Source organism: Apium graveolens, chromosome 5 (genome assembly GCF_009905375.1).
Source record: "Apium graveolens cultivar Ventura chromosome 5, ASM990537v1, whole genome shotgun sequence".
Classification (NCBI taxonomy): Eukaryota; Viridiplantae; Streptophyta; class Magnoliopsida; order Apiales; family Apiaceae; genus Apium; species Apium graveolens.
Window position 1 is genome coordinate 17980129 of NC_133651.1, and position 20787 is coordinate 18000915.

The 20787-nt window shown below is 39.4% G+C and overlaps 1 protein-coding gene and 1 long non-coding RNA gene across 2 annotated transcripts; both read right to left on the reverse strand.

The window, feature by feature from the left end:
* Positions 1-11225: 11225 nt before the first annotated feature.
* On the reverse strand, positions 11226-12330 carry LOC141659229 (uncharacterized). Its single transcript, XR_012549677.1, has 3 exons — positions 12245-12330; positions 11524-11587; positions 11226-11434 (listed from the first exon to the last, which is right to left on the reverse strand). It is a non-coding gene; the product is annotated as an uncharacterized LOC141659229 (long non-coding RNA).
* Positions 12331-16875: 4545 nt separating this feature from the next.
* LOC141659872 (uncharacterized) lies at positions 16876-17415 on the reverse strand. Its single transcript, XM_074466798.1, has one exon. The coding sequence runs from the start codon at positions 17413-17415 to the stop codon at positions 16876-16878; it is 540 nt and encodes a 179-aa protein (XP_074322899.1).
* Positions 17416-20787: the final 3372 nt, after the last annotated feature.

The window sequence follows — 20787 nt, forward strand, 5'->3', positions numbered from 1 at the left end:
AAAGCATAGTTCAGTGTACACAAGATGACTATGATGACCTCAAGTCTAAGGATACTTGTACAACTATCACTATGTGAACAACTGCTGACACGTGAGTGAACTCCATCAGTTGTTCAGCTGTGTGAGTCATGTTCAGTGAACTTATTCTATAATAAGCACCTACATACTAGCTATAGTGTCACCACACAAATGTCTATGAGAACAGACACCCTTCATAATGAAGCAAGTATAGTATGTACCGATCTTTGCGGATTATTAATTACCGGTTAGTAATCCTACGACCAGGAACTATTTAAATTTAGAGTTATCATCTTTTAGGCATTATTATGATCTCATCACAATCCATAAAAATATTTACTCTAAACTGTGGTATATCTTATTTAAACACTTAAAATAGATAGAGCCCGCAATAAAAACAAAACAAGTCTTTTATTAATATCAATGAAATCAAAACAGATTACATAAAAGTTATTCCTAAATCCTCATACATGATTGGACTTAGGACATATCTCTTTCAGTTCCATTTGAAACAATTGAGTTAATTTCACTCTTTACAGCGCCTTTCCAATGCATTGACTCCGAAGAATCCATGGCTTGACGGAAAGTTAAAGGCTCATCCTCGATATTGTAAGTGATAAAGTCACTTCCAAAGTCCTTGACTACCTTTGCACGCTTATTCCTTCTAGGTTCCTCTACTTCGTTAGGAGTAGAGCTACTAGCAGGATCCACCCCCATATTTGTCAATTTTTCCACATGATCAAGAATATAACTCGATGTGTGAGTGGGATCATCCTCAGAACTACCCAAAGGTATACCAGTCTTCATAGGGAATACTTCCTCAAAGAAAGTTGCATCACGAAACTCAACTATTGTATTCGCCACAATACCATCAATATTAGATTTTAATACTAAAAATCTCATAGTAGCTGTGGTTTCAAGATAGCCCAGAAAGATACAATCAACAGTTTTTGGACCCAGTTTCTTTCTCTTGTGTTCAGGGATAAGCACCTTAGCAAGGCACCCCCACACACGAAGATAACTCAAACTACGCTTTCTCCATAATTCATATGGTGTCTTGTCCATATGTTTCAGAGGGACTCTATTCAGAATATGGCAAGCCGTATTCAGAGCCTCTCCCCACATGTACTTAGGCAACCTATAATTAATTAGCATACTGTTAATCATGTCTTTAAAAGTTTTGTTCTTTCGCTCTGCCATCCCATTAGACTCAGGTGTGTATTGTGGAGTAACCTCATGAACTATTCCATTGCTTGCGCAAAATTCATTAAACAAGGTACTCGTATACTCACCACCTCTATCAGATCTGAAACGTTTAAGTACTTTGCCATTTATGTTTCAGCTTCATTTTTATACATAATGAATTTATCTAGTGCTTCATCCTTATGTTTAAGCAAATAAACATAACAATATCTACTATAATCATCTATAAAGGTAATAAAATATCTACAGTGATCATTACAAAACACCACCAAATTCACATATGTCTGAGTGCACTAAATATAACAAGTCTGAATCCCTAACAACATTATGAAAAGGTTTCCTTATTTGTTTAGGAGTTACACACACTTGACACTTAGATTTCTTATCAATGGCGTACTTTGGAATCAACTCTAAATTCATCATATTCTTTAGAGCACCAAAATTTAAATGACCAAGTCGTAAGTGCCACAAATCAAATGATTCTACACAATTAACAGAAGGTGCAACACTATCATTAATAAAACCACCCAAAACGGGTTCAACATTTATTAAAAACAAACCATCAGACAAGTAACCCTTGCCAAAGAATGTACCAGTATGAGTAATAACTATATTATTACACTTCAAAGAAAGTTCAAAGCCGTTTTTAACTAAACAACTTCCACTTATAATATTTCTACGAATAGAGGGAACATGATGCACTCTAGTAAGAGATAGAATCCGCCCAGAAGCAAACTTTAGGTCCACGTTTCCTATTCCAAGCACTTGTGCAGCACTAGCATTCCCCATCGTCACTGTCACTCCGTGACTCTGTTGATAAGATACAAATAAGCTAATGTCAGCACAAATATGTACATTAGCTCCAGTATCAATCAACCACTCATGTGACAGATAAGTGGAAAGTAGTACAGGGTTGTAAGTAACATACCCGTCATCGGTTCCAGAGGCAACAACCTCACCAATGACCATGTTAGCTACTGACTCATTCGTGGTTTCAAGTCCAAGCACGGTATTTGCTTGAGCTACCCCTCCAGCTTTCTTAGCTTTCTTACTTGGACAGTCCTTGCTCCAATGACCAACCTGTCCACAAGACCAACATGGTTTGTTCGCCTTTGGTTTCTTAGCCTTGTTCTTGTCAGGTTTAGTGTTAGCCTTCTTAGTGACTACCTTTCTTTTCTGTCCTACAGTCACTACATTCACCTTCGAGCTCCCATGTTCCACATGTAACATATGTCCCTGTTTGGACTTGTGCTGCTCCTGTACAGAGATGTCTAGCATCAAGTTAGTCCATGTGATCTCTCCTTTCTGTCTTTTCAGGGAGAGAGCAAACTCTTCCCAAGACTTAGAAAACTTTTCAATCACAGACATAACTCGAAACTTCTCAGGCAAGACCATATCGGACTTACCCAAAGCATGAACCAACATCTCAAACTCATGAACCTGTTCATTCATGGATTTTCCATCCGCCAACTTGAAATCAAGAAACCTAGCCACATAATACTTCTCAAGACCTTGAGAATCAGTATTATGGGTTTGGTCCAGCTTATCCCATAAGACTTTAGCAGTATAGGAATCTGATGAATAAACATCGAACAAAGTATTCTCCAATGCTGCCAAAATGGCTGTCCTAGCCACCCCATCCTTCTCAACACATAAAGCATAAGACTTAACAGATTCAGCTTTCTCTTGATCCAACACAGGAGGATCATACTGTACCACTGGCCATAGACCCTTAACCGTTATCCAGAGCTTCATCTTTTTCTGCCAACGAGAAAAAGAAACTCCACCACCGAATTTATCAGGCATACCCGATAAATCAATTGGCTGGGGAAAACAGTACGTAGTCCAATCAATGGAAACAGTACCACCAAAACCAGTTTCAACCGTCTTAGGAACTTCAGTTTCGTTAACCATCTTGCTAATTAATATATAACACAGATAATCTCTTCAAGATTGTTGAGTATAATCCTAAATAGAACTAACACTACGCGCAACAATGAGGCAGTTATATATATCACAATTAACAAGAACAGACAATTAACCAAATAACGAAACAAAATCACGAAGACAAATAACAAGATATAAATCAGTTACTGAAATTTACAAAGAAAGGACTGAACACTTAGCTTTATCAGAAGCTTTAACAAATCTGAAAGAACCAGAACAGCTGAGGCGCCTAGGCTTCGAGAAGTCTAGACTGTTCTTGAAGAGATTATTGCCCCACTTACGCTGTGTTGGATTGCAGCAATATCGCTTCTAGGATAGAACAACTCAGAGTACTTCATCCACAGATACGTAGCACTCAACATCGACCTGTACCTCAGTTCGCCCAGAAAACCTATGCTATATTCTGTATGTTTGCAGGAGAGAAAGAGAGAAGAAGAAGCAGCTTGGGTTTTCACGATTCTGTGATAACGGTATATCTATTTTATACGTTTTGTTCAGTATATATATATATATATATAACCCAAAAATGTAACTGAATATATTACATTAATTAAAATAAATATTCAAACTTAAATTGCATTTAATGAATATTTCCAGAAACGTAACAGTCAGCCCATCAGGATTTGCACTTAGCATCAATGGATAATGCACTCAGCAAATCCATCAATGGATAATCCATATTGTGCATCAACGGATAATCCACATTGAATTTCAACGGATAATTCTATCAACGGATAATTCACATTGAACTTCAACGGATAATCCACATTGAACTTCAACGGATAATCCTCACTATTCTACAGATTCAATATTCACATTAAGACAATATAATAAGTTAGTAAATATTTTAATTAAACATTTTAAGCTACTAACTTCAACTTAATTTTTTTATGGATTACACTGAGAAAATGACTTGGATCCAAACATGAAAGTTCAAGTACTCATTATAAAAAATAACCTCCAACAATTAATTTTAGAAAATTACATCAAGAACATATCTAAAATATGTCTCAAATTTTTCATTTTCTAATATGAACGGTCTGACAGCTGGAGAGAGAACATATATAAATTGCCAAGCTATATGTAAAAATGTTCAGTTTGCGAAAAGAAAAGACCACATGATTCTTCTTTTAGTTGCTCGAGGAAAGCAATTAACTTGTTTTTTAGGCATGGATGAGTTAGCTTCCCACCTTCCAGATATCGATATATTAATATTAATATTAAATAAATATCCCTACAATTGCCAGCTAGCTCAATCTTTAATTTCTAATTAGAAAACCAAATATTTTTCCTTGGCTGTTGGGAATCTAAAGAAAGAGTTAAATTTTTTGGAGTACCCTTACATATATATATTTAATAAATCTATATATCCTCTAATATAGGCTTTTGTAATATTCCCTCCGTCCTACTAATATTGATCATGAATTAAAAAATACTTATTTAGCAATATTACTTAAAAAATAGCAAACTTAACCTCAATTTAATTGTTAACATATTTAAAAAAAATTACAAATTTAGTAGTTGATTTGCTTTAATAAATAAATATGGTCAATATATTTCGTATAGACGAAATAGGAAACATGACTATTACAAATGGGATCGAGTGAGTATTTAATAAGAAGAATATGTTACAATACATATATGTTGTAATATACTACATCTTTTTGTAAAATTTGATACGAAGAATACTGTTGAGGTACATGTATTCAGTTAACACTATAGAATTTCTTGTGAATGTGGGAAAACATGTTAAGTTTCAAATTGGTACTTCCATTAAACATTTACCGGTATATGGATTCCTCGCATTCTTTATGGGAGACAAGGGGGGTGAATGATTTTAAAAGATTCAAAAACTTTAACTCTTGATTAATTAACCTTTGAGTGTTTGCTTGTGAAATGAAAGTTGGGTTGCAGAGACTAGATCACCCGACAACCTAACTAGGGGCCAAGACTAGGTACAAAATTTAGTGGGCAGCAATCGAATAATTTTGTTGAATAACTCGCATATGGAATCTTCATTTAATGAGTGATGGTATTAGAACCAAGGTTTAGTACTGTGGGCACAATCTGCAAAGCTTATTGTACATATAAATTGAAGTGCATGTAATTACATAGTAAAATATTTGCCTCATCAACTGTATTAAGCAGATTGCAATCACTTCTTCATTCTTTTTAAAGTTTCATGTAAGAAAACAGTATACACACACAATAATACATGCATATAGTGCTACAGGTGAATGATACTTGTATTAGTATACTTGCAGACTGCAGTTTGTTTTTTACATTAGCATGCACTTGGGGAAAGGGCACGAGAGGAAAATAAAAAATTACAAACCACTATGCTCTTTCTTTGCATGGTGTACGACAAACCCATCAATCACCAAAAAAGAAAAGAGAATAAATTTATTGAAATGAAATCAAATTAAAGAAAGAAGAAGAAAAAGAAAGTGATACAAGCATATCTTGTCATATAATGATTGTATGTGGCATTTTTATGCATGTTCTACCGTATTATAATTTTATATTATACATTTCCCTGCAGCTTTACTAGAAGGTATAAAACTCTTCTAATCACAAATGCAAAAATTGATGTATCAATCATACAAGACGGTGATTTTAGAGTACAATTACAATTAATGTTTAGGAAAAAATGTAGCGTCAGCTCATCTTTTAATACACTAAAACTCATCTTTTAATACACTAAAAAGATGCAATAACTCTGCAGCAAATAGTAGTACTCTAGTTGGGAAAATGAATACGAGTCTCAATAAGTAAGCTAGCATAATTGAAGAATTCATGATTGACCTGCTAAAACAAAAGATAGCAGACTATCAGGAGTACAAATTTGGCAGAAGAAATCAAATATAGATCGATCCAGTAACTCGAGCCAGATAGTACAGAAGGGTAACCAGGGCCTGTCAAGAATCAAGATGTTCCATGCAGTTTTAATTTTTTTTTGCCCCTATCAAGCAAAAAAAAATATCAACTCAGATGTTCATACTTCATAATTTTTAGATTACAAAAGCTTGCCCGCAAAATTGATAGAGAACAAGATATTATGTCAACTAATCTTATTATACAAAAACTCAAAAGTTAGAATTCATTTTTCTTTCAAGGCCTATAACATCACTATGTGTCTTATTGTTTCAACTAAGTAAATAAAACCATCTTATATTTTCGGAATTTTGATATGTAATTGCAGCTATACTCTTAACTTTTGTAATGACTTTCTTTAAATAAAAACTAAACTTCAATTTTTTAGAAAATTTGCTCTCATGTGATATTAGACGCCCCGTGCCTTAAACTTGTAGGTGATCACCTACAAGTGATCAGAGGTCAGTATATTTATTCCTGAAGAGCCAAGCTTCTTAATTGTTCTGTTTATTAACTCCCTCCCTCTCTGACCGCAATACAGTGTCAGTATGACATGTTTGTACTAGTACTCCTAAAATACTCATTTTATTAATATTTTTATATTAGACATATATATGTAGGTAAATTTTCATTAATAATTACTAATCAGATAATTAATCTCACTTTATCTATCACACACGCCCATACTATATTTAAACTTTTACCTTCAATTATTTAGTGAATTATGATAACTCGGTTTATTCCCAGGTCTTCTCCTTTCTCATACGCGCTGGGACCCAACTTCCGTAGCGGTTGGGGTGTGTCTAACCTGCTAAGCAGGGATCTCTGCAAAACAGAACCGGAGGGGGTTTTATCCCGCGGCAACTCCGGTGTGAGAGTAAGAAATGGGCTTTCTTGAAGAAGAAGAAGAAGAAGAGGGAAGAAGGAGCTATTCAAAATATATGTGAGGGTGTGTGTATATGTGTGTAGCAGTCAAACGTTTTTCAACCCCTAAAACCCTCTTTTTGGGGTCTTTTATAGGTCCCAAGATTTAGGGTTTTTGGGGTTTGTACATCTTCATCTTGACCTTTGATCATTCTTGGTTGGTGATTGGTTGGACGGTTCAGATGGACTGTGTGGTCAGGTGTCCTTTCTCCATCAGAGTTGTCTTGGGATGTTTACCAACGAACGGCTGGGATGTCATTATTCCATTTTGGGTAACATGAGACAGTTGACTCTTTTGTCATGTGCCACGTGGCACCGGGGACCACCCCGGCTTGGGCCTGGGGTGTTATCTCTCTTGGGCCTATGTTCTTTTATTTGGGCCTAGTTACTTCTGGCTTATCATTTGCCTCCCACTCCCTTATGCGGGTTTCCCGAATGGGGGAGTAGTCTTGGAAAAATTTTCACTCCTTTGATTTGTGGTCCCTGACCCTGGGATATTGTTGGGATACAAGTCCCCGGGGTTGTGTTTGGGTGGGCCATTTGGTTCTTGGTACTTGGAAAATTTTTGTCATTTTTTCTTTGATTTGTGGCACCTAACCTCGGGGTGTTGTTAGGTACAAGTTCCCGAGGTTGTGTTTGGGTAGGCCTTTAGTTCTCGGCACTTGGAAAATTTTTATCATTTTTCCTTTGATTTGTGGCCCATAACCCCGGGGTGTTGCTGGGTATAGGTCCCCGGGGTTGTGTTTGGGTAGGCCTTTAGTTCTTGACACTTGGAAAAATTTTGTCATTTTTCCTTTGATTTGTGGCCCCTAACCCCGGGGTGTTGTTGGGTACAAGTCCCCGGGGTTGTGTATGGGTAGGTCTTTAGTTCTTGGCACTTGAATTTTTTTTGTTATTTTTCCTTTGATTTGTGGTCCCTAACCCCGGGGTGTTGTTGGGTACAAGTCCCCGGGGTTGTGTTTGGGTAGGCCCTGGGTGCAGATGTGACAGGTGGGTAGTACTTTAGCGCTTTTCACGGAGTGTCAGGCGGCAGTTAAGCTTCTTGTACGAATTTATGTATAAGTATATGTATATGCACGAAACGTTGCAGTTTTCCCCCCTTTTCTCCTCCAAAGCCGCGCCTGTTAAATAATTACAGCGATGTAATCATTAACTGCAACGGTTATTTTCTGGACGCTAAGGATTGTGCCACGTGTCTTCGATCAACGGACCGGATTGCGAGGCAGTTGAGTGGGTTACCTCTCCCTCTGTGCCTATAAATACTCCGCCTTTCTCATTTCTTTTCTCTTTACGCAACTGCAAACACAAAATTTTCTGCCATTTTTCTCCAAGTCGAATTTGGGAGCTCTTTTGTTTTTTTGAAGCCGCTCTATTCTCCTGCTTTCTTGTAAGTTTCCGATCTTTTCTTCGTTCTATTCTTTGTTTCTTCGTGATTGTTTAGCGAATACTTGTAGTCTGACTTTTTAGAATGCATGCGTGACCAAGTATCTAAATCAGTTTATTTTTGTTGTGTTGAGTTTTGGTGAGTCAAACAGGTTGTTTGTTGTTTAGATTTATAGCTTTTGTTTGTGAAGAAATAGTTGATGTTTGTAGTGAATCTGAGTTTGCGTTTTGGTATGCGCATATGTGCGAATAAGGGTTTTAATCTGTGCAAAACTGGGTTTGTTCTTTGCTTTTATGACAGTTCATAACATGTGTTATAGGCGTATATATGTATGTATAGGTTGTATGATGTACTTTGGTATTTTGATTTTGGGGTTAACTGTTTCTGAGTAGCTTTTGTGTTTCTTTCTTTTTTTTTTCTTTCCGGAATGGCATAGACTCCGGGGTTATATGGTTAGGAGGGGTAGGAGGAAACAGTTAGCTAACCTGAAACGTAGACCTGACCGTCCCCACTTTGGATTTCCCGAACATTCTTCGAGTGACTCTTCCCCGGAACCAGAAAATATGCCTCCCCGTCGCCAAACTATAATTGTGGAATTGCCTACCTTCTTATTAAACCCCGGGCAGACCTTGGGTAGGAGAGACGGGTCCTGAATAGACATAGACCATTACTTTGTTCAGACCCGTGAGAATAGTCCTCCCCATGATTACTACTTTAGGGACCTTACTACTGCGTATAGGCCCGGGGGCATAGAGCCTTATGATGGGGCCCGGATGGATCAGCTTTTCAATAACGCTCCCGGGACTAGGTATGTTCCAGCTCCCCGTCATCCCGACCTCTCTGAGTATACCTTTCAGCAGATAGATGACCTGGAGAAGGCCATTTTTCACTTCGGGGATGATTTGGAGTGGAGGTGGCCCGAGCCTCACGAGAGGGTTTATCACCGCCCTGTTGGCGGTTGGGTAGGAATTCCTTTAGAGCATCTGCGTAGCATGAGGCCCAACCTTCTTCAGTTTACCAAGTCTCTGTGTCGTGATGTGTACGGGATACCCTTCACCCAGCTGGCTCCGAATTCTGTTAAGTGGGTTTCCTGGTTCCTGGCCTGCTGCCATGTAAAGAAGTATCTTCCCACATTTAAGCTTTTCCACTACCTTTTTAAGATTAAGAAGTCCACCTTGCCTCCCCTTTTTGAGTTTACCTTTAATATAGATGGTTGTGGGCTCCCTTCCGATGCCAAAAAGGCTCCCGTCTTTATGTTGAACTCGCTCCGGGGCTGGCACCAGGAGTTCATCTTCGTCCGGGGCTGGGACCTGGAGTTTATGCCTTTGTAAAAAACTATTTTGAAAAATAACAGGTTCCCATCCGAGCGGCTCGGTGGAGATGCCCTGGTGAAGATGTACGACTTTGTGGTTGCTCTTGGTGCCCAGTGGACCCGGGATACCTTTTTAGATAATCAAACATTGTTTAACGTTGGTTGTAAGTGTTTTACATTTAGTAGTTTTTCCCTTGTACTTTTCTTGATATATCTTTGCCCTATTCCTCTTTATAACTGTTGTTCCTTGTGTGGGCCTTCCCTTCCTTAATCCTTTCCATTATGCCATGTCGCAACAGTTCAAAGATTTGGCCGGAAGGTTCAAGAAGATTGGTGGCGTCGTTCAATTGGACTCGGGGAAGAGAGTAGCTGGTGGAGGTAGTGGTTCTCAGACCTGGGATGCTGGTTCCTCGAGAAATAGTGTAAGGCAAAGTGCTCCGGTGGTTACTACAACTGCTGTCCCGGAGCCTGAGGAGGTTGAGGTAGTTGAGCTAGAAGAGGTGGAGGTTGGGTCGTTGAATTCTCGTAAGAGGAAGGCTGCAGCAGAGGATGCTGGTGGTTCCGGAACTCCCCATCGTATGAGGGTTTCTGGGTCGGGTCCTTCTGAGGAGGAGAGCCAGAAGTTGGTGGAGGAGGATGCGCTGAAGAATCTCTTAGCCCGGATGACTCTGGATGATCGCCGGAATGAGATGTTTGACAACTATGCCACCCCTCACTATACCATATTTGACCTACAGCAACACCAAAAAAAAGTGTTAAAATGGCCAAAAAATGTTACCTAAAGCAAAAAAACGGGCTATGGTTACATTTTTTGAAAATTTGGGGGTGTTGGATTTGAGCCTGCTACAATAGGTGTCTACGGTTACACTTTTTGAAATTCTGGTAACTCTCAATGTGTTACAATAGAGTACATATAGTTACATTTTCTATTTTTATGGTAACAAGTTGAAGGTGTAACCACAGTTCTGTTGCAACACACCTTATCCTTTAGTAACACCAAAAATATGTTGGAATAGAATCTTTTGTAACACCGTATTTGCTATTTTAACACTCAATTCAATCTTTCGGTAACACTTTTATATCTTATTGTAACATTCTTTTTTAACACTCTGGTATTTATTGTAATACTTTTTCCATTTTGTACTAACATAAATATATCAATATATATCAATCGGTCATATTTGGAACACTAAAAACTTAAATACATTTAACTTAAAAACTCAAATTAAAGTTCAAATTCAACACAATACAAAGTTCCAAGTCACATATATCTAAATATATTAAGAATTTATTTGTTTGCAAATCTTGTAGCCCCAGGATTGGCCTCTTCATCTTTTCTTTCTGCTTCTATCGGCTCCAAAAGAGGAGAATCAAACGAGTATCAACATAGATATAGAACTATAATCACCTCGCACCAATCGAAACAATTAAGAGCAATCACATAAACATGCGGGGACTTCATCTCTTGGATTTCTCGTGACATGACCTCTGGTTCCCAGCTTAGACCAGATGTAGTGTCAAGCACATTACTCACAATCACTGGTTCACCTTTTGACCAGTAGGCCTGAAAATGCTTCAAGTCTCCTGCTTTAATGTCCACGACACTTGGAGAGTACAAGTAAGCCATCTTGGGGTTTATATGTTGCATAATGATTTTCTCCTGACTTCCATGCAGAGAGCAGTCACGCAACTCCCGACAACAAACAAGACAAAGATTATACAAGCAATTTGCACAGCTCCTATGGAAGTCAACGATAGAAGTTTTACAGTTGCTGCATTGGACATGTAAGGTGATGAAATTAATTGTGATACTGAGCAGATGAATGCTCTTAAAAAGTTAGTAAAGAATCTAGAAACCTACCAATACGATCGGTCATCAACATCACAGTTTGCCACTTGCAGTTTAACCTCCAAAAGTGATGATCCTTAACATAACAAACATAGATCAGCAACCACTTATATTGGCATCAGTGGGTTGACATACACTGGACCAGCTTTAATAAAAGATAATCACAATCAGAGTATGCAAGATTAGTTGGGAATTCAAATTAATTAAATAGCATTAAATCATGTTGAGCATGTAGTAATGGGTGAAAAATTAGCTTTAGCACATTTGTTCTTTCTTTCATGCTGCATCACATCATGAAAAAGAACATTTTGAAAAAAACAAGATCTTGAGGATTTCTACCATCTTAAATATAGATCATGTGTGTGCCAGTAATACATTCGTTAACACTGTTGAAAAAAGCTTAAAACTGAAATTTTATTTTCCTTGCATTTTATTTTAATATGATAGAATTCATAAACTAGAACAGTTTATCAGGCATATAAATAGTATTGCACAGTCGCAACACCTTGTTCAGAGATACAATTTATATATATTTGTACCCTGACTTCTATTAAGCCAATGTATAAAATTGCAGCCTAGTCAAAATACTATCAGCATGATTTAGTGTATGAAAGCTGCAATGATGTCAAACTGATAGTTGAGAATCTGAATATGATAACATCAAGTTACTTGACACATAATTTTGTACCCCAAGCATGTTACCTTAACTGTAAGTACTGTTTAAAGAAGTTACCTGTCTTTGAATCTTATTACATGCTGAAACAAAGTGTTTGGGACCAACAATCTATCCAAGTCTCCAACTAGTCATTGCAAAAGCCTAAGTTCAAATTTACAAGAGGGATCAGTAAAGATTCATGTTTGTATCCAAAGAAAATATATTTATTTAAGAAAACAGAGAGAATGATCTTGGATAACTACATCCTGTCTCTAAGTTTTCTGAATTACGAAAATAATGTAACAGCCGGTAAAAGTACAAAAAATACAAGTACCTTCGAAAATCCATTTACTGTTAGAGTCCGATCCCACATGCCTGGAAAAAATGTAAAGCTTGTGTGAGTTTCAGGTGCATATATAATGTGTTGATATATTTCATCAGACAACACCTGCAATAACCAATACATATTGAATGAGTTTAAATGTTATTTGAGCATCATTATGCAGCAACCAAAGTGAGCCTTTAGTGGTATTACCAGCAATCTGGGATGCTTTGCAACAATTGCCGCAATCTTTTCAAGTAATTTTCTCGGGTAAACAGATGTGTCAAGTTATCTGAGGTGGGAATACGAAGACCGATGGTACAATTCCATAATAACGAGTTCATTTGGGCTAATGTACATCTGCTTTTTTCTGACATAATTGCAATTAAATCAATATAAATATGTAAACAAAGACCCTAATGTCCGTTTTGTAGATGTGAGGAATAAAACAAACAATTGCCTCAAACTAGCTAAGAGATATTTTATTACTTTGAAAAAAGTACTGACCTTACACCAAATTCCTTGGATGAAATAGCATCATCATCATCATAGTTTGTCTGACTTCTCAAATTATTTTGAACCGTTGACAGCAAGAGAGCTGCATAGCTTTGTGGGATGAGGGTAGAAAGTTGTTTTACTGTATTAGTAAAATGGCAGATGCCAGAAGTTACCTGACAATTTCCAATTAAGCATGCATCAAATTTCTCTGTTGTTAATAATTAATTAGAGTTCACTGTTCAGAGTTTGTGGATTCATGCTTTAAGAATACTATCGAGACTCAACTGCTATAATTAATTAGAGTTCACTGTTTAGAGTTTGTGAATCTTCAAACCACAAGGAATCATAATAGCAAGTAATTCTATATATAGCCTTAAAACTGTCTAATATTACCATATAAAAGTTACAGAAGATGAGGCAAATTTTATTTTTCTGCTATTGAATGTTTAAAGAATACAAGAAAGGTAAAAAAAGGATTTAAATATTACACACAAGTTATAATAACATAATACAGGGCATAAAAGCAAGAACAGAATAATGGTATGAAGTACCGTATCTCTAAATTAAGCAGGGACGACAGGTTTAAGTGCAGTCAGAGTTTTCTTGATATTCTCTACAACAGCCTGAAGCGTGGGAAGTGAAGCTGCATAAGAAATACGGATACAGGTGTCATCTCTAAAATGCATCCCCAGGGACAAGAGCAACCTGTAAATCGACGACCCATGTTATTTGAAACTAGAATAAATTGTTACATAACAAAAAAGGCAATTTTTCTTTATGTATTCCTCCCATAAGTATGATTATTAGACCTAAACAAATCCTAATCCAGTAAATGATGTTAAGTAGCACTAGCAAGCAACTGAGGCTAAATCCAAATGGGACCAGAACCACCGCCTCACACCTCCCATCCGCAACTTCAAGAATAGTACTAAACCAGATTACAAACTATCTGAAGAAAAGAAGGCATACCTGAAGAAATGTTGAATAAAGCCCCAAACTATAAGCTCGATTGAAAAGAAGGCCATAATTACAAGCGCTAAACCCGATTGAGAAGAAACCCCCATTTTTCGAACCCTAAAACTTTAATTCGCTCTAAGCCCCTAACCACTAGAACCCTAATTTGCTCAAACCTAACCAAGAAGACTCTAAGAACTGAACCCAAAAACTCTGAGCTCCGAAACCCTAATTTTTGTGCGTGTGTTTGACGAGAGAGAGAGAGAGCGCTTTAAGAGAGAGAGACTCTTTTGATAGAGAGAGTATTGAGAGGGTCTAGTTTTTAGATTTACTTTTGGACAAAATAATTGAACGGGTTGTTATTTGGTCCAGGCCGCCTATTTAGTTTTTAACTTTACCGCCTAAATTTTCACTACTATGATAACACTTATTTCAATATAATGGTAACATCTTTTTTTATGTTACAACAGCAATTTTCCTATGCCTGTGGTAACATTGGTTAACCTCTACTGTAATGTTAAAAAAAATGTTACCTCAGATCAAATATTAGTGATCTAAGGTATCATTTTTGCTTGTAACACCAAAAAAAGTGTTGCTACAGGCCATATATGGTGTAGTGCCTGCTGACTTCGACTGCTATGCCACGAAGGATCTGGATACCTTCCTTGATCATCTTGTCCGGGATGTTTCGGAGGTAAGACGGTTCCCTTATCATTTTCTTTCCTGCCCTTGTGTTAGTACTTAGTCATTTTATTTTCAGGCCAATGCTCGGATCAGCGGCTGTTCCACCATTCTCCACAACTTTCGTATAAGGGAGGCCAAGAATAAGGCTGCGCTGAAGGAGCTAACTAAGGAGAAGGAAAGCTTCACCAAGTACCGGGAGGTGAAGGAAAAGGAGTCTCCAGAACATAAGAAAGTTGTTGTTGAGGCGGTGAAGTCTCGAGAGGCTGCGGAGCAGTTGGTTGGATCCCTCCGGGCGGAGGTGGTGAACTTGAAAAGGGAGCTTGCTGCTAGGCCCCGGACAGAGGAGGTGCTGGAGTCTTTCCGGGGTACCCCTGCTTACTACGAGGAGCTCAACAACAAGATCTTTGAGAAGGTCAACATCTGCCGGGACATTGCTTCTGCTTATCTGGCTAAGAATCCGGGTGGTGATATGGATGGATTCATAGAGCTGTACCTCACCGAAGAGCTCCGCCGTGAAGAAGCCCGAGCCGCTGAGGCGGGTACTTCCGGGACACAGCCGCCTCCGCCTCCCGAAGAGGGCCGTGAGAAGACTCCTCCTCCTCCCGAGAACTGAAGAATGAAGACCCAGGCATTGTGCCTTGTAATTTATTTTTCGTAACTTGCAATTATTTCAGACTTAGCCCTTGTGGCTTTTAGACTTTGTTATTTGGTTTCCGTATGACTTTGATTTGGATTTGTCCCGGGGCTTGGTTTGCCTCGAGAATGCATGTAAATATATTTCCCTTTCGTATTTGGTTTTGCTTTCTTTTATCGAAATTTTTCTAAGTACACGTGGTTCGTGTTGCGGTCCCCGGGATAGGGGTTAAAATTTAACCTGAATAAAATTTTCTAAGTACACATGGGTTGTGTAATGGTCCCCGGGAAGGGGTTTAAAATTTTAATGGAATAAAATTTTCTAAGTACACATGGGTTGTGTAATGGTCCCCGGGAAGGGGTTTAAAATTTTAATGGAATAAAATTTTCTAAGTAATATAGCTACAGTGATCGAATGATAGTAGAATAGTCTTGAGCTATGGGGTGCTCAATGTGGAGTTTTCATTTAAATCATATTAAAGCAAAAATACATTCCGAGGAAAACGTTGAAAATTACATCCAGCTGTTATAACCTAAAAGTAGAGGAGATCCCGGAATGTGCGCCCTACCTTTATTGGTAGAATTTCCTTATGCGGGCTCCGTGCCAAGTGTTTGGGACTTCGGTTCCCCCGAGGTAGCTTAGCTTGTAAGTTCCTGGTCGGAGCACTTCTTTAACCCTATAGGGGTCTTCCTAGTTGGGTTAGAGTTTTCCTTGATTGGTTGGGTCCGAGGCCTCGGTGTGCCGGAGTACCAAGTCTCGTGCTTCATACTCTCTGATTTTCGCCTTCTTCCCAAAGTAGAGTTTTGTCTTTTCTTTGTAGTCTTTCATCCTTTTTACCGCCTTATCTCTTACCTCATCTAGGAGCTCTAGGTTGGTCTTAAGTCCTTCAATGTTTGAGATCTCGTTAAAGTTAATGACCCTGTGGGATGGGGACCCGGTTTCGATTGGTATGCGGGCTTCGATACCGTACGTAAGCTTGAAGGGGGTCTCATTCGTTCCCGTTCTGGGGGTGGTTCTGTAGGACCACAGGACTTTTGGAAGCTCATCAGGCCAAGTTTTCTTGGACTCCTCTAGCCTTTTTTCCAGGCCTCGAAGTATGGTTCTGTTAGTTACTTCGACCTGTCCGTTCCCCTGAGGGTGTGCAACCGATGCTCTTTTGTGCTTGATTCCGAGCTCTTTCAGATATGCCTCGAATTCGGACCCGACGAACTGCGGGCCGTTGTCGGAGACGAGAACTACAGGGATTCCGAATCTCATGACGATTGAATCCATAAAATTGATGCAATCTTGTTGATTGATTGTTCTCATAGCCTTGGCTTCTGTCCACTTTGTCATGTAATCGATGGCTACTAGGACGTAGCGGATGTCACCTCTTGCTCGGGGAAAGGGGCCCATGATGTCTATGCCCCAAACAGAAAACGGGATCGGAAATAATACCGATGCTGGCAGGATGGGGCTTTTCCTGGGAATGTTGCTGAATTTCTGGCATTGGGGGCATTTCTTAACATAAGCGATGGAGTCGGAGTGGATTGTGGGCCAGTAATATCCTTGTCTGATGACTTTGTAAGCTAGAGCTTTGGCCGCCAGGTGGTCTCCGCAGATGCCTTCATGAACTTCTCAGAGGCAATAATTGGCCTCATCAGGGTCCACGCATTTCAGGGTGGGTGCTGAGAAGGTTCTTCTGTATAACTGACCATCTTCCCGGAAGAAACGAGCAGCTTTGTGCTTCAAGTACCTGGCCTTGTTCTGGTCTTCCGGGAGTGTCCCATCTCTTAAGTAAGCTATGTAGGGAGTCATCCAATTTTTTGGGCTCCCGATGCACAGGACCTCAGCTCGCTCTGTGTTGGGTACTTTGAGTTCTTCGAAGTATACTAAACTGGCGAGGTCCGAAGTATTCTGCACGAGCTTGGATAGCTCATCTGCTTTGGAGCTTTCTTCTCTGTTGATCTGAAGTATGGTGATGTCGGGAGTGGCTTCCATGATATTCCGTACCATTGCATGGTATTGTGCCAATGTTGGATCTTTCGCGATATATTCTCCACCGGTTTGCTTGACCACGATCTGAGAATCACTGTAAACGGTCATCTTTGAAATACCAAGAGCTTTTGCCAATTTGAGTCCGGAGACGAGTGCCTCATATTCAGCCTGATTATTCATTGCCTTGAAAGCAAAAGTTATTGCCTGTTAAATGGTAAAGCCCTCGGGGCTGATAAGGATGAGGCCCGCTCCGGACCTTTCGGCCATGGATGATCCATCAACATAGAGCTTCCAGAATTCCGTTTTCGGGTTGGTTCCTTCTGGGACTGTCTCTTGGGGGGAGGGTAGATGCCACTCCGGGAAGGTGCATTCCATGACGAATTCGGCTAAGGCTTGGGCCTTTATCGCCGTGCGTGGCACGAACTTGATGTTAAATTGACTTAATTCAATGGCTCAGTTAACCAACCTTTCGGAGGCATCTGGCTTGCGGATGATCTTCCTGAGCTGCTGGTCTGTGACCCCTCTGATCTCTCGGCCTTGGAAGTATTGCCTCAGCTTCCTGCTGGAGTATACGAGGGCCAAGGCGAATTTTTCCAAGTTTGGGTACTGAGTCTCGGCGTCCTTGAGGACTTGGTTGACATAGTAGATGGGGCTCTGCATTCCTCCTTCCTCTCGGACCAGTGCCGAAGAGACAGCCTTGGGGCCAGCGGAGATGTAGAGGGATAAAGGCTCTCCGGGCTTGGCTTTGGAAAGCACCGGAGGGTTCATCAGGTGTCTCTTGATTTCTTCGAAAGCTGTGTGGCATTCTGGGGTCCAATCCACTAACTTCTTGTTCCGGGCACCTTTTAGCAACTCGAAGAATGGGAGACATCTTTCCGCCAGCTTCGGGATGAACCTGCGCAGGGCCGCTAGACATCCCGCCAACTTCTGGATGTCCTTCTGAGTGTGAGGTATCTTCATTTCTATTATGGCATTGATTTTCTCCGTGTTTGCCTCTATTCCTCTTTCGCTGACCAAGAATCCCAGGAATTTGCCTGAAGGTACCCCGAATGCACATTTCTCCTGGTTCAGCTTCATGTTGTATCTCCTAAGGTTGTCAAAACACTCCTTGAGGTCTTTTATGTGATCTGGGATTGTGAGTGACTTGGAGATCATGTCATCTACATAAGATTCCATGTTCCTCCCCAACTGGCTTTTGAAAATTGTGTTCATCATTTTCTGGTAGGTGGCTCCGGCGTTGATGAGCCCGAAATGCATCATGATGAAGGCATAGACTGCCCTATGAGTGATGAAGCCTGTTTTGGCGATGTCTTCGGGATTCATGCGGATCTGGTTATATCTTGGAAAGACGTCCATAAATCTGAGCATGGTGTGGCCCGAAGTTGCGTCGATTAGCTGATCAATATTTGGGAGGGGATAGGAATCTTTGGGACATGCAGCGTTGAGGCTCGTGTAATCGACACACATTCTCCACTTTCCATTCGGTTTCTTGACTAGCACCACATTGGCGAGCCAGTCGGGATACTTGATTTCACAGATGATGTCGGCCCTAAGTAGCTTCTCTATTTCTTCGTCTATTGCTTGCTGTCGTTCGGGGGCAAAGTTTCTCCTTTTCTGTTTGATCGGTTTTTTCCTCGGGTCTACGTCTAGATTGTGCATTGCCACAGGCAGATCAATCCCCGGCATATCTTCTGGTGCCCATGCGAATACATCTGTATATTCCCTTAACAGCGAGATGAGATCTTCCTGGAAGGATGTCTCTAGGCCTTTTCCAATTTTCAACTTCCGGGTGGGGTTCCCGGGGTCCAATTTTATCTCCATCGTCTGGGCAGCAGGTTCTACCTTGTTTTTCTCTCTTATTTCCATAAATTTTTATATTCGGGCGTCGGCGTTGGTTACGCTGTATCCTAAATCCTCTATCATGTTGACGTCCAACTTTAGCCTTTTGCTGAAATGTTCACGATGCTTCTTGCGACTTTGGCCTTTGGGTAAGACCATTGCCTTCTTTCTATTTTCTGGATCAGTTTTGACCATGACCAGCGCCTGTCCGTAGCATTTTCCCGAAGTGCCCCGGTCCCCCCAAAGTTATTTGATGCCTCCCGGGGTGGAAAACTTCAGCTTCAAGTGAATTGTAGACGGGATGGCCCGAAGTTTGGTGATGGTGGGTCTTCCTAGAATCATGTTATAAGCGGATGCAGCATTTATCACGTAGAACTTCATGATATGAGAAACCTGCCGGGGCGCGGAACCAAAGACCATGGGGAGGTATATTACCCCGCGGATGCCTATTGAATTGTCTACGTCAAGATCCAACTAACCCTTTAAGGCGGGCGTAGGAAATGATAAGTACAAAAAGGACCGCAGAAGCAATCCCTGATACAATGACCACCAATTTGAACATCTCCCCGTGGTGTTTGTTCCAAGTACATGGAATGTTCATACTTCATGCCAAATATTGCAGCCACAAGGGGAATATATTGACAAATACACCGTTCCTGAACTTAAATGGAGCTCTAGCTGATTAAGCTGATTTCGATGATTGTCAAGCTGAATGTTAATATGATCCTTAGGAATAGACAATTTTACCCGACCCGTTTCGGTCCGTTTAAATTTATCCGATTATGATTTTTTAATTTGAATATAATTTTCGATCTTATTTTTAGATCCGAAAAAGTTTTCATTTGGATTTGGATTCTAGGTATACTGAACCGATACCTGTTCTGAAACCCGAAATCCGTTCCAAACCCAATCCTCAGTCGAAACTGGAAAAAGACTCGATAACATGTTCTTATCTTACATAATTTTATAATAATGATACATGATTTACATAAGTCAAATATTAAATCTAATATTAATAACCGGGATGTTGGATAATTATCGATAATTAAATTTATTATATTTGACGCTAATATTGAATGAGTTTAATGCTCCCAAGTACGTACTCACCTAATTTAGGTGAGTCTGAAGGGATTTTAATCTAAATGCATGGGGTTTTATTGTAATTACAGAATACAGAAATTGATTAATAAATTTGAACTCTATCATTAAAGTACACGACATACTCATATAACTCACCTAAATATATATTTAGGGTCATTTTTCTCCTATTGAATTATCTAAATATGTATAATACTATTTTTTCAATTAAAAAAACGCACACACATGAGTGAATTGAACTTTTAACCTACATTTAGGAAAGATCTCGATCACTGCATCAACCCTACATTAATGATATATAAAGTACTATTTTATAATCCTAATAATTAAAAAACGTGTTACCTAACATATTTGTATAGTAATATAAATTTATTTATTTTTAATTAATTATTTTTAAAGTATCCGAATTAAATCCGAAATCGATGTGAAACCAGAAAAACCCCGATGAATTGAATCTGGATCTTTGATTTTAATATCCGAACCCGAACTTGATCTGATCCGACCCGTTGCCATCCTTAATAATTATGTGTATTATCAATACTTATGTAGCTGTCCCAACTTCATCATGTTAAGGGTATGCTCGAAAACAATGTTAGCTGTCAACCAAAATTCTTT

Excerpts from the sequence above, each read along its gene's own strand:
- LOC141659872 (XM_074466798.1), bottom strand. The coding sequence starts at position 17,415 with ATGAATAATCAGGCTGAATATGAGGCACTCGTCTCCGGACTCAAATTG.